At 37.9% G+C, this 13,980-nt stretch overlaps 1 protein-coding gene across 1 annotated transcript in view; it reads left to right on the top strand.

Annotated features, from left to right (window-relative positions):
- Nucleotides 1–11,635, top strand: part of ARFGEF2 (ADP ribosylation factor guanine nucleotide exchange factor 2) — a 34,156-nt gene extending 22,521 nt beyond the window's left edge. Inside the window, exons 23-39 of the mRNA XM_054391943.1 lie at nucleotides 209–308; nucleotides 1,558–1,598; nucleotides 1,683–1,852; nucleotides 2,760–2,911; nucleotides 3,126–3,298; nucleotides 3,593–3,753; nucleotides 4,542–4,672; nucleotides 4,774–4,903; nucleotides 5,294–5,429; nucleotides 6,214–6,352; nucleotides 6,440–6,494; nucleotides 6,729–6,843; nucleotides 7,113–7,243; nucleotides 8,294–8,462; nucleotides 8,847–8,985; nucleotides 9,956–10,073; nucleotides 10,933–11,635. Coding sequence (XP_054247918.1) covers nucleotides 209–308; nucleotides 1,558–1,598; nucleotides 1,683–1,852; nucleotides 2,760–2,911; nucleotides 3,126–3,298; nucleotides 3,593–3,753; nucleotides 4,542–4,672; nucleotides 4,774–4,903; nucleotides 5,294–5,429; nucleotides 6,214–6,352; nucleotides 6,440–6,494; nucleotides 6,729–6,843; nucleotides 7,113–7,243; nucleotides 8,294–8,462; nucleotides 8,847–8,985; nucleotides 9,956–10,073; nucleotides 10,933–11,115 — 2,243 coding nt within the window. The 3' untranslated portion in view covers nucleotides 11,116–11,635. The remainder of the gene's footprint in view (nucleotides 1–208; nucleotides 309–1,557; nucleotides 1,599–1,682; nucleotides 1,853–2,759; nucleotides 2,912–3,125; nucleotides 3,299–3,592; nucleotides 3,754–4,541; nucleotides 4,673–4,773; nucleotides 4,904–5,293; nucleotides 5,430–6,213; nucleotides 6,353–6,439; nucleotides 6,495–6,728; nucleotides 6,844–7,112; nucleotides 7,244–8,293; nucleotides 8,463–8,846; nucleotides 8,986–9,955; nucleotides 10,074–10,932) is intronic.
- The last annotated feature ends 2,345 nt before the right edge of the window (nucleotides 11,636–13,980 follow it).

The raw sequence follows: 13,980 nt of genomic DNA on the forward strand, positions 1-13,980 counted from the left end.
CCCAGTGCCCTTGGGGAGAAATAAAACCTACTTCTTACTGGATGTTTAATTGTGTAATAATTTGATGTAAATCTGGCAAGGGCACCATCTGCTCCATGTTAATTGGAAGCAGCAGTCACTTTTCTCTGTCTACATGTATGAAGTTGGGGTTGCTATGAAGTCACAGCTTCATGATGCCAGATGCTGGTTTTAATGGCTTTTCTTGCAGGTAACCTTGTTGGCAGTGGAGCTGATAAAAGGCATATGGCAAGCATTCAAGAGTCTGTGGGAGAGACCAGTTCACAGAGTGTAGTAGTGGCAGTGGACAGGTACTGAGAATGTATTTACTTTCTGGGGAAAGTGTCTCTGAAAGTTACCAACCATCCTCACTTCAACTGCAGTCTCTGACAGGGGCTTTTGTTCCTGAAGCTTGTTTCTCTTGTGAGAAAAGATCCTGGTATTTAAGTGTTTTATCTGGACCAAATATGTCTATCTCTTCAGGCATGTAATAGTCAAAAAGGAAAGACTGCCATTAAATAGCAGTGTAACTGATGTGAGTTGTGAGGGGGCACTCTGTGTGCTTGGGGGTTTAGGTCAGATTTACAAATCCCTCACAGCTGTCTCTAACCTATGTGTGTGTATTTGAGGTTGGGTTGTGGGTTTGTTGTTTTTTTTTTTTTTTTTTTTTAAATTTGATTTAGTCTGAACAGGACTGGTATCTGAAAAGAACAGATGCTGCTACTCTATCAAATCCTGCAGTTTTCTTTGCTCTTGAGAACTCTAGTTAATTTCATCATTTCTTTAGTTGTTCTTCTTCAGCTCTTTATTCTTTAGTTGCTGCATTCTTGTCCAAATCTTTCTTTCTCATCTGTTCTTCTAAAGTGTTGTCTAAAGAGAGGCTTCTATTGTAAAGCATGTGTTAGAAGGGGACTTTTTTTAATTATTGAAACCATTGGGCAAGGCTGCAAAATCATACATTCAGACTTATGGTACAATAAATGCCATAAATGTGTCTGTTATTGAAGTCTGAAGGATTTGGGAGCATTCTGCACATGTCAGTCTTCTCTGTGAACTGCAATTGGTGTCAAGACTGAATGACTGAAGGGGAAGAAGGGATAATGCTACATCTATAGTCTTTCTGCCACCTGTTTTGGCAGCCATGACTTAAGAGCACTCTTGAACTGTGTAAAGATCAAACAGGTGGCTGGCATCCAGTCAACTCTGCAGCAAAGTGTTTTTTCATGTCTTTTTACTTTCCCTATGAAATTTACCATACTGTCACCCAAATGAGTGTTCTGGCACTACTTGCATTGGATAAAAAATGTGAGCCTGTGCCTATTTCCTGCAGTGGGGAAAGAGCACAGTAGGCTGTGACTTGCAGCAGGGAAGGCTATGCTTAGGCTAGGAGCTGGACAGGAACCACTGCCAAGGAGTAAGAATAAGACAGTTGCAGATTCCATGGCATGGAGATTGTGAAGTACCTCCAGGAAATGTGCTGACATTTGCCTACAGCACTAAGATGTGATTGACTCTTGTGGATGTGCAGCTAAAAGTGCAACTCATTTATTTGTTCCATAGGATATTTACAGGATCAACTAGGCTGGATGGAAATGCAATAGGTATGTATGCTGATCTCGTGGTGGTTAGTAGGAACTGTTGCACTGCAACGCCCTGAACTTACAGTGGTGTGTGTCCATGTTCAGTTGACTTTGTCCGCTGGCTGTGTGCTGTTTCCATGGACGAGCTGGCTTCCCCACACCATCCACGCATGTTCAGCCTGCAGAAGATAGTGGAGATCTCCTATTACAACATGAACCGCATTAGGCTGCAGTGGTCAAGGATTTGGCACGTGATTGGAGATCACTTCAACAAGGTATTTTTTAAAATACCAAGTTCCAGGTATACATGAACAGCAGGACTTCTTTATTGAGCTTTTTCCTTTCATTTTCTCAGTGGTGTACGTTGTGACACTTAAAATTTAACCCATTAAAGAAACCTGAAAGAAGCACCTCTTGAGAAATCTGAAGTGTGTATATAATGATGTCTCAATATTATAGAACAGTTAAGGGTTCTTTGCACTAGTTTTCCTGTGAATGTATCTCAGTAGCCCTTAGTTCTCTACTCTCTGCTTCAGAAATGTAGTGTAAGAAGTGATTGTGTTTATCTGAGGATAACCAACTGAAAATGTCCTGCACTGGACAGTTTGAAGACTCAGCTTGACAGGGTGCTCAGCCATCTTATTTCACCTACCCTATCACCTAGAAAGCTTGGACCAGAAGATCAGTGGAGTCCCTTCCAACCTGCCATTCTAGTGACTCTTTACGATGGAAATGGGGAATCATCTTTAATCGCATCATTGTATGATTTTGTGTTTGTAGTTTATTTGTCTTTATGTCATTGCCTCATCCTTCTGGTCAAATGCCAAGTTAGTTTTCCTCTAAAATACATACAGATGATCCTGCAACAACAAAGATAGTTTCCTTAGGAAAATGGAAATTAAGTTTGGAAGGGGTTGTTGTTTTCTGAGTCTAAGATAATCTAATTTTTGTGTGTGTATATCTGGCTGTGATAATTCTGCACTCCCAAAAATCCATGGATCTGTTCAGTTGGATGAAATGCCTAAGAGGGTCCTCTCTGAAAGTAACCCCTTTTCTAAATATCTGAAAACTAGAATGTGCCAAGTGAGTTTTAGTGACTGATGTAAAACTTGAATGATGAAACTGTTACTCATATAAGTGATATGTTAGCTACTAAGTTTGGAAATACGCTTTTTCTTCTAGGTTGGATGTAACCCTAATGAAGATGTTGCCATCTTTGCAGTAGACTCATTGAGGCAGCTGTCAATGAAATTTCTTGAGAAGGGAGAGCTTGCCAACTTTCGCTTCCAGAAAGATTTCCTGAGGCCTTTTGAGCATATTATGAAGAAAAACAGGTGTGATGCTCTGCAGTTTCTTTGTCAGCTTGTTTTAGTCCTACTTAAATATGTTACTTGGTGTGGATTAGATTGTCATGTCCATAGAAGTGGCACAGTTGTATTGTGCCACTTGTGAAAATCTTGCTTTCATTTTTTGTTTGATTGGGTGTTGGTTTGTTGTTTCTTGTTGTTTTATTGTTTTTTGGTTTTTTTTGTTTTTTTTTTTTTAAAGATCTCCAACTATTCGGGACATGGCCATACGCTGTATTGCTCAGATGGTCAACTCTCAGGCTGGTAATATTCGTTCAGGCTGGAAGAACATCTTTGCAGTCTTTCATCAAGCAGCATCAGACCATGATGGGAATATTGTGGAGCTGGCCTTTCAAACTACAGCACACATAGTTAGTAAGTAGTGCTTGAAGTAACTTTGCTGTTTAAAAGGCCCATCTGAATAAGACCTTTGTATTTCTGAGTAAATAAACACAAGATCTTGCAGGCTGACTGTTTAAACTCTGCAGCTAGGTCTTGCCTATTAAGTCTCCTGATTGCCATGGACAGGAAAAATTAGATTAAGATATCCTGCTGTAGAACTTCAAGTTTGGAGTCTGGTCCTTCGGTGTTTGTTCGATAGTGATATACCATGGCTAATGCCATTACCTGTGGATTTCAATATCAATAAACTTTCTTTGTTCTTCACAGCAAATATTTTTCAACAGCACTTTCCAGCAGCGATTGACTCATTTCAGGATGCAGTCAAATGTCTTTCTGAGTTTGCCTGCAACGTTGCATTCCCAGACACCAGCATGGAAGCTATTAGGCTAATTCGGTATTGCGCAAAATACGTTTCAGAAAGACCACAGGTATTTTCTGCTGTGTTTACTCTTATGTGTTCTTGCACCACTTTCTGCTATTAAACTGAGGCTAGTCTTGTAGCTAGGGAAGAGCTTTCAGACTCAAACTTCAGTCTCCCAGCTCTGTTTGACTTGTTTTGGTACTATGTAAGCAGCAAAGTAGGAGTAATTAAAAAAATAAGTCTCATCAGTCCAAATTGGAAATAACTGAATGTAAGACTTTTATGTAGTGTTAGGATGACTGGGAAGACACTAGTACTTGTTCTGTCTCCCTTACTGTGTCTAGTTAAATTGGTTACAAACATGCATGTTTTTCTACATGAGTCTATTATGTGATTACTTAATGCAATAATCATCTTGCTAAAAAGTTTGGAGTTAGTCTGCAGTCGCATGTTACTGTTGCAAGATGTGCACACTGTGTTTAATGTCAGAAAAGTGTACAACTGGTTTATGCCAAACTCATACTTCCTTCTTGCCTATATTTACATAGTGTCCTGTCACTGTTACACTTGCTTTCTGAAGTCCAAACCTCTGAAACTTGGAAAGCCTTTTGCCAGGACTTAAGTAAAATGGATTTAAGTATCTACTTTTTTATTTCTCTAACATTTTCACAAGTATTATGTCTAAAGCTTATATTTTACAGCATTTGAGTGTTATGGTAGAAACTAAGCTATCTTTTCAAGTGCTTCTGAGCAACTAGTAGTATCTACATCTGTCAGATGTGAAAATTTTTGACATTTTGTTGGGGGTTTTTGTTTGTTTTCTTTTAATTTATTTTTTTCCTGCCCGTCTCCAAGGTATTAAGAGAATACACAAGTGATGACATGAATGTTGCTCCTGGGGACAGAGTATGGGTCAGAGGATGGTTTCCCATTCTGTTTGAACTTTCTTGTATCATCAATCGTTGCAAATTAGATGTTCGAACAAGGTAATAAAGCTTTTCTTTTTTTGTTTCCCATTAGTGAAGACGTCTCCTAGGTACACATCTTTAACTTTTTTTCCCCTTTATTTATTTGGCTTTGTTTATAGAGGCTTAACAGTGATGTTTGAAATAATGAAGAGTTATGGCCATACCTTTGAAAAGCACTGGTGGCAGGATCTGTTCAGAATTGTGTTTCGGATTTTTGATAATATGAAACTCCCGGAACAACAAACAGAGGTAAAAACAAAAAGCAAGCAAATGTTAGAGTTGTTTAAGAGCTGAAGCAATCAAGGCAGCAGTTTGTATGGTTTGTCTTTTCCATGGGTTTCTACCTCCTGCTGCCCCAAATGTTGTGTTCTGTGGTGTGTGTGAAGCTTGTCATAGTATTAGGCACCTATCTGTCTGTCTGGGTATCTTCATGGACATTATTCACACTTTGTGAAAATGTCTATTTTCTGAACAGTGTTCATGGGTCCAACTAAATGCTTCTGATGAGACGTCTGCTGTAGTGAGACTATTTGGTTTTGAGTTCTACTCTGAGGCTGTGTCCTTTGAATAGCAGTACATAGGCCAGGTGCTCTCATTATAGAAGATCTCACATAAACCAGATTTTTCATTTCTTCTCAGAAATCTGAATGGATGACCACTACATGCAACCATGCACTTTATGCAATCTGTGATGTATTTACACAGTTTTATGAAGCTTTAAATGAGATCCTTCTTCCTGACATACTTGCACAGTTACACTGGTGTGTAAAACAAGGTAGCTTATTTATATCTTGTATCTTTTGATGAATGTTATTTTCTAAATGCTCAGTACTTATAAAGGTAAACTTAACTGAGTTTTAGAATAATAAAAACTACCATTAAGACAATATTATATAATAGATGGATGCAGTGTCTTAAATATTGAAGCATCATTCTATTTAATGTTAGGCAGTTTCTCTGTTCATGTGTTTATAATATGTTATGGTGCTATCGTGACAGAGCAGAAACTTTTGAACAGTTCTCTTAATCTGCCAAACACCTTTCTCTCTTTGGCTGCATGGATAAAATATCTTGTTTATTTGCACACATCTACACATGGATTCTGATTTTTTTTTTTTTTAATGTTTTTTTCCTTCCTCCTCTCTCAACTATCTAGTACTTTTAAATGCTACTTTGTGAAGACTGTGCTTTCCTTTGGGCTTCAACTGTTACACCTGAAATATTGGTAGCATGGAATGATGGGGAGGGCACCACCTTGTAGGAGATCATAAGTTTCTAATTGGTACTTTTCCTTCCTTTGTCTTGCTGTATGCTTTCTTTCCACTTATCTCCTGTCTTTTGAAATCCAGACAGGAAAGATAATCTCAAGTCTATTCCTAAACACTTGCATTCGGTAGGTTCCTGAGCTTGATGTTTTTGTGGCATATTTTATAAGTAGGCTTTGTGCGAAGATGCTTTTCACAGTATTGGTAAAAATGTTTAATGGAGCAGTAAGAGAGAATGCTGAATTTTTCATTGATATTGTAGCAGTTGATAAACATGGAACATTTCTTTCACAGATAATGAGCAGCTGGCTCGATCAGGTACAAACTGCCTAGAAAACCTGGTAATACTAAATGGACAGAAATTTAGCTCTGAAGTCTGGGGCCAGACATGCAATTGTATGCTAGAAATCTTCAAAACTACCATTCCTCATGTGTAAGTTAATAAAAGTAATTCTCATACTGATACCTGATTCCAGAGCAACACTATTTACTACTTTTTTTTTTTTTCAACTTTGTGAAGCTTGCTGACATGGAGGCCTGCAGGAATAGAAGACGACTCATCTGAAAAACATTTGGTAAGAGTCAGTTCAGTGCAACAAGCTAACCTGGAGGGTTTTGTGTTAGATTAGCTTTCAAAGTATGTTTGTTGTAGTAAATACACTTGAGAAGAAATACTGGAATTGACACTATAAGACATAAAGAATGGATTCAGGAAGCCTTTGAACCTAAGATGAGTGAAGTCATCTGTAAAGTGATAGATGCTTTGTAGTTAGTGTTTTGGATTGATAGAATTGTGCATCCTCTTCTAGGATCTAGACCTGGATCGACAGTCCTTAAGCAGCATGGATAAAAACGCTTCAGAAAGAGGACAAAGTCAATTTTCAAATCCAACAGATGAGAGCTGGAAAGGTGGTCCTTATACAAGTAAGGAAAACATGCCAGTGTATTAGATGACCTTCTATAGCCACTCTTAGTCTACTTCTATAGTTCTGTAGAGAAAGCTTGTAGGCCTTTAAACTTGGGGTACCTCTTTACAACCTGTTTATGCTTCACAGAGAAATTTTCTCTTTATAAGATAGTTTAAAGCATCACTAAATATCAAAATGTTAAAGATAATGTAGGGATTTGCTAGCCTGTTGTAATGGAATTACTATTAAGCTGTTTCTGAAGCTTGTTTTACTCCATTTCATTAGACCAGAAACTGTTTGCTGGCCTCCTTATAAAGTGTGTGGTGCAGCTGGAATTGATACAGACCATTGATAATATAGTGTTCTATCCAGCAACAAGCAAGAAGGAAGATGCTGAGCACATGGCTGCAGCTCAGGTACTATCAGATTTATTTATAACCTTGTTGTCAGTAGAGTACAAAACCTGTGGAATGCTCTGGAATGTGTTTGGTAAACACCTTCTCTCAGCACTACTCTGAAAGTCTGTCGTTACTATTGAGCTGTGAGTCTTTTTTTTTTTTTTTTTTTACTGCTTCCCATTATTATCAGTGTGGTATGTTATTGTTTTTATAATGAACACATACTCATCAAGAATATCTTTGCTTGTTTTGGGGAGAGCCTGCTTTTGTATTGTTTAGCCTGAGTGTCTTCATTTAGTCGCAGCTGAGGCTTTATTAAGCCTCTAGGTGTTTATGTAGGAAGAGATGTGGAAGCTGAGTTTTAGCACAGTTAATGACCAAGATTTAACTCATTACCAGCTTCTGAGAGGTTCTTGGACCTTAAAATTCTGATTCTAGGAAAATAGTGCAAGGTAGCTCTTGCTCGGCTGTGTTAATGAAGTCCTAAGATTGGAAGTTTGGCCTAGTGCAGTCAGTATTTTAGGGATGATACAATTAAATTCCTAATGAAATTAGCTAAAAGTATTGACCATTGTCACTAAAACTCAGCATTAGCCAAAGATGGAGAATTTCTGCACTATGCAACATTGAAAGCTGCCTGCCTTATTTTTGTGGTTCATTTTGGTGTTTTCAGAATTCAGCAGACCTACTCAGTCAGCTCCTAGAGTAGAGGAAATGTTCTGTATTGTATTGTTACAACTGTTTTATGCCTTGATAAGGGAGGTCCTTCCCTTATTTTTCTTGATTGTGTGGTGGTTTGTTTTGTTTTGTTTTTTTCTTACCAATAACTAGAACCAGATCATAACTCTTCTCATTTTTAGAGTATCCTACTGAAAAGACCACAGCTCTGGTAATTGACAGGACCATTCTGAACCATTCTGATGTGCTGTATTATGCTAATAACTTGCATGCACACAGAAGTGAAATCTGGGCTTAGAGGTGTTTAGTCTGTGAAGTATCAAAGCCTCTTAAGGTTGTATAAGAACAACGTTATTGACACTCCTCTCTCGCTTCCCTCTCCCCTTTCAGCGAGATGCATTGGATGCAGATATCCACATTGACACAGAAGACCAGGGAATGTATAAATACATGTCTTCACATCACCTCTTTAAGTTATTAGATTGCCTGCAAGAGTCTCATTCGTTTTCAAAAGCCTTTAATTCAAATTACGAACAAAGAACTGTATTATGGAGAGCAGGTGAGGATTTTATTCTTGGCTTGATAAAAATACTAAACCCCACTTAGAGCTTTATCTATTGAGATACAAAATTACACTGCTGCAGTAATAGCTACAGTGACTCTGACAGTGTTGCAAACTTTTGTTACTTGTCTCATTCCTGTTTGCTAAATTATCTGCTTTTTTGGTTAAAGTACAGCTACACAGTTGGTACTGTGTAGCTATTTATACTGTAATCTATTTATAAATAGATGAGATCTCAATCAAAATGCAGCAGAAGGAAATAGTGTCTGGATGAGAAATCATTACTGTTTGCTAGGGGAGGTATGTTGATAAACTTGACCTCTTGGCTAGTAACTACAAATGTGAATGTTCTCTCTCTCCCTATGGGTAACCAATTTCTAGGGTTCAAGGGTAAATCAAAACCCAATCTCTTAAAACAAGAGACCAGCAGCTTGGCTTGTTGCTTGAGGATACTCTTCAGAATGTATGTGGATGAAAACCGCCAAGACTCCTGGAATGCTATACAGCAGCGACTGCTTAGGTGAGAGAATCAGCTTGGTTCTGAGGCACTTTTCTGTCAGCCAGGATGGTGCATCCCTGGATACACATTGGATGAACATACATCCCTGGGTGTGTGCTGGTTTAAGTTGCTGAGCAGAGCATGCAAAGTATATGAAGATATATAGATACATATGACCACCCTGTGAAAAGTGAATTTAGCAGTAAGCAAGCAGTGTACTTGGAATACATGAAGTGAGTTCTTGCCTGACATAAACTTCTCTTTGCAAAAGTGGTGGTGTATGAATGCTTCTAACATCTGAATACATGATGATGTTCAGGGACATAACAGGATATAGTAATGAGTTGCTGTGTACCTGCAACTCAGGTTAAGTGTAGAAAATTGTATTAAATGGACATGTAAAAATGTGTTGTAGTCCCCTTTATTTGAGAAGTTCAGAGTATTAATTTCTAACCAGATATGAAGAACTCTGAAATTTGCTGTTGGCACCAACTCAGTGGTTTTCATTAGCATTCTGATTTTATCAGCATCTATGAACATATTCATCTTTCCAGTGTGTAAAAGGGGAGGTTCCATTCCTCCTTTAATGAAAACAGTTCCCCCTGTGCTATACTAAGTGGCACTCTTTGTACCTTATGTTGACAGTATATAGAAAGGACTAGAAACTCATTAATACAGTAGTAATTCCTCTTCAGTCTGTGATGATGAGCTCTGCAGATCTTTATTAAAGCAATCTGGATTTACAAAATCACTCTCCAGCTCTGACTCCATGATTCTTTATTAACTGAACTGAAGTAATTTTCATATTGTTATCTGTAACTGCTGTAACATTAAAACCACTGAGACAAATATGTGTGATTAAGTTGATGCCTGTGATGGAGAACTTTCCCCATGGAAACACATCTTGCTTAAAAAAAAAAATACACAGTGGGAAGACAAGCAATGCATGGTATTGATGGGTTTTCTTTTTTCTGAACTGTCATCTCTTCAGTGTATGCAGTGAAGCCCTGGCATATTTTATTACTGTGAACTCAGAAAGCCACAGAGAAGCTTGGACCAATCTCTTGCTGTTGCTTTTAACAAAAACACTAAAACTTAGTGATGAAAAGGTAGGAACAGGCTGGGATTCTGTTTGCATTCAGGTATTGTCACTTCTGCTTCTGTTTAATATATATATACATTAACTTTCCCTCTAACTAATACTGAGTGCTATTAGGAAAAGAGGACAAAATATATTTCTTGTTCTGTAAATTTTCAACAGGTTTGCATCCTGAACAGTTAGTCTGATCCCCTGTGTCAGAAGATGATGTAATGAAGCTGGAAGGGGTTGAGGGAGTGTAACAGGAATAAGGGATAGAGACAGGCTGCCTATGTAGGTTAGACTCTTTCTCAGTTATCTTTTATCCACGGGAGAAAATAAATCAAAAGAGGTGCATGAAGTCATCATTAGCATGAGGAGAGAAGGAAAGGACTGTTTGTGCTTATACTAGAAGAGATAGTGAATGAGGGCTTTGGACATGGCAAGTCACTGGAGGGGAAAATAAACCCAAGTACACACACAATGGAGATGATACTTCACACACTGGTTGAGCTGTGGAAGGCTTGATGTATTGTGAATGGTATTTTAAAAGAGGCTGGACAAGCAACTGGACAAAATTTATACCAGAGGGAGATGTGTTTACAAGTAATCCCTGATACCATCTCTACCATGATAAGTCCCTGACCCACAAAATAGTCTGACTTCTCCTGAGGGAAGTAAGGCCAAATACGTGCTTTGCATATGGATAGCTGTAGGTATCTACTAAGGCTGCTATGGAAAACAGACACTGGGGTTGATGGTCCAGGAGGTCCTTAGATTGGGTGAGACTTTGTGCTTTAACAAGTTCATGTAGTCATGAATGTGGAAAACCTCTGTGCTTTCCTATAGTAACAGAATAACATTCTCTCTTCTTGTATTTTCTTTGACAGTTTAGAGCACATGCTTCAACATATTATCCATACTTGTGTGAAATCATGCAGTTTGACCTGATTCCTGAGCTTCGAGCTGTGCTACGGAAGTTCTTCCTTCGTATAGGTGTTGTGTTCAAAATCTGCGTAACAGAGGAGCAGATAAGGACAACTGGGATAACCTTACCTTCATGGCAGCCCTAAGTAGGGTTGGTTACTGCAGCTTGTACATAAAGCTGTGCTCCACAGATGAATTAAATGGATGGGAAAGCATGGGACCCAGGTGTATCAACACAGCAGGAAGTTACTTTTACTACAGTGGCATCTGGGGAGGAGGGAAAAACCATCCTGTTCTGTCCATCCTCCAAAAGTATCAGCAGGTTTATTTAAATTTTTGCTTACAGAGCTAATACAGTAGGTGTAAAAGTCTTTGTTTCAATGCTAGTCATCCTTATGATCAAGTCTGTCTCTTCTGGTTTCTTATCAACTGTTCAGTCTTTCATCCCAGCTAAATCTGATCAATCAGCTGGATTCCTCAATAGGAATTATGCCCTTTGGAAATGAATCTAGTTGTATAGCCTTGTGATGTTAGGACATGTGTTCATAATAAACTACACTGCAGTGGCTAATGGGCACTGAAGATCATTCTGGGTTTTTATTTGTGTGCACATGACTAGACCAGGCTGTGTGTTATGGTTTTTGAAGTGGACAGACAGCCTGTAGGGTATTTGGGTAAAGGGTTTTCCTCCTGTTTAGCAATTAATTTTAAAAACTTTTTAATATCTTCATCTTCTGTGACCTGTTTTATGGAAGGTTTTATATCAGGAGCATGCAGTAGCAACTGTTCTATGTAGCTTGACAGTCTTGAGTTAGACATAAAAAAAAAAAAACCAATCCAACCAAAACCAACACATCAAAGACTTAACTTTTCCAGTTACTTTCATACATTGCCAGATCACAGACAGAGCATATACAGTAATACTGAAAACAAGGGTCGAACAAATAAACCCACCCTTTGTGCCCTTGGGTACTATGTATTTAGTAGTAATTGTGTCTGTTTAGTAACAAGTCCTGTTCTTAATACATACAAAATTCTGTCTTGCTACAGATCTGCAACTTCTGATTTATCTTTTTGTGCAAATGATTTTTATTCTCAATTATTAATTTTATTAATTCCTGTTGTGATCTAAAAAGAAAAAAAAAAAACTAAACTTAAATGAATCCCTCAAAACTTCTCTAGTAAAATCTAAGTTCACTCATGTACTGTATGAGTTACCAATACATCTCTTTGCTTTGATGCTGTGAGGCAAATGTGACTTAGCACTGCATCTTTGCCTGCCCTGGAGACTTCTCTTTCTCTATTCAAAATGCATGAGTGTTTCTGATAGCTATTTCCATGATAGAATATCAGTTTACTATTGAAGTATTGCAGGACTGAGGTCTGACCTTTGAAATAATTTTAATTTGAGGTTTTAAGACTTCTCTAGCCTGGAAGAGTGTGGCAGGATGGGATGAGGAGAGGGAGGTTCTACTTTCTAAAATAACATAAACCAAGTTATTATATGAACTGCTGTGCTATCTGTAGCAGCATACCTAAAATATAACAGTATTTTAAAAACACAACAAATGGAACAACCTACTTGAATGATATGAAGTGTTCAACCTGTTATTTCATTTGTTGAGCTTCCTGTTAGGGTGGCTTTAGTGGAGGTCGTCTTGGGAATATTCCATTCTCAAAGCTGTTGAGACTTGTTTTTTTTTGGGGTGAGCTGTTTCCAAAGGGTTCATATGGTGCTGTTCAGTAAATTGGTTTGTTCTACTTGAGCATTGTTTGAGAATACGTTGGCAGTTGGTAGGAGTGATAAGGCTTTCATATTTTTATTTTTACTTTACTTTTAACCAAAGAAAAATAAATGGTGGTTGTGGTTCTTTAACTTTTAAATGTCCATTAGATGAAATCTAGACACTAATACTTAGCAGAAGGGAATATATGGCTACATTTTACGATAGGAGAAGACTGAAAAATAAGTGTGCTGGTATTTAACTTGCTGCATTTGAAATGTCCTTTTGTGTTGTATTACGATTGTTCAATCCCTGGTCATGTCACCTCATCAGTTACAGTAAAAATGAAGTATTTATTTTAATTCTATTTAAAGCTATAAGAATAGGCTATTCCTTTTGTTCCAGTCCTAGGTAGTCCTAAAGAATCTATGAAATGTTTTATTTTTTCAGGTTTTGAATGTGTCACTGCCTTGTTGAATGTACTCCCTTATCTCCTGTCAAAACACAAACTGCTACAAGTTGCATGCGTCCTCTGTATCTTACATTTTTGAAAGCCTTAAAATTCCTGTCTTGAAACAAGTCTCCCAAGTTTCAGATCTAACATTATTTTACAGTTTTATTGTGGGCTTTCTTTAATGTGCAACATTTGTACTATCTCTGCATATAGAACAAGGGTGTTAATCAATCCATTCCTTCAGCCTTAGGTCTGAGACTGTTGTTTTAGTAAAGTTGTGAGGGTTTTTGTTGTATTTATGCCATATATAAACTGCTGAAATTAGGTATGTGACATCAAAACATTCTAGACTCTGTAGTGCATGAAGGAGAAGGGGGACAAGAATGCAATTGGACTGTAACAGCCTTAGTTCTGTCACTTTTTTGGAGTTGATTGTACATGTTGAAGCAATAAGTGGTATGTCAAGTGAAATATTCTCATCAGTTGTTTGGTTTCCCCTGGAGTGTCAGAAAGATCAAAACCCATAGTCATCTCAATGAAGTTAAAAATGCTGAGCCAAAACTTCTGCAAGTAATCACCTCTGGTTCTGATCTTGTCCCGACTGCTGGCACAGACTTTATCTGCCTGTAGTGGTTTTGTTGGCTTTAGTTGAACTGTGAATGAGGACAAGGTTTTGTGTCAGTCAGCCTGTCGCAGTAGAGATTGAGATGTCTGTGCAATACATGAAGTAAGACCAAGTAACCTCTTAGACTTTTAAAGTAGTGTTATGCAACAAATTAACTATAAATGGATTTACCTATAATGGTATAAACATGGAGACTGCATGGTATTTG

This window comes from Indicator indicator, chromosome 24 (genome assembly GCF_027791375.1).
Source record: "Indicator indicator isolate 239-I01 chromosome 24, UM_Iind_1.1, whole genome shotgun sequence".
Lineage (NCBI taxonomy): Eukaryota > Metazoa > Chordata > Aves > Piciformes > Indicatoridae > Indicator > Indicator indicator.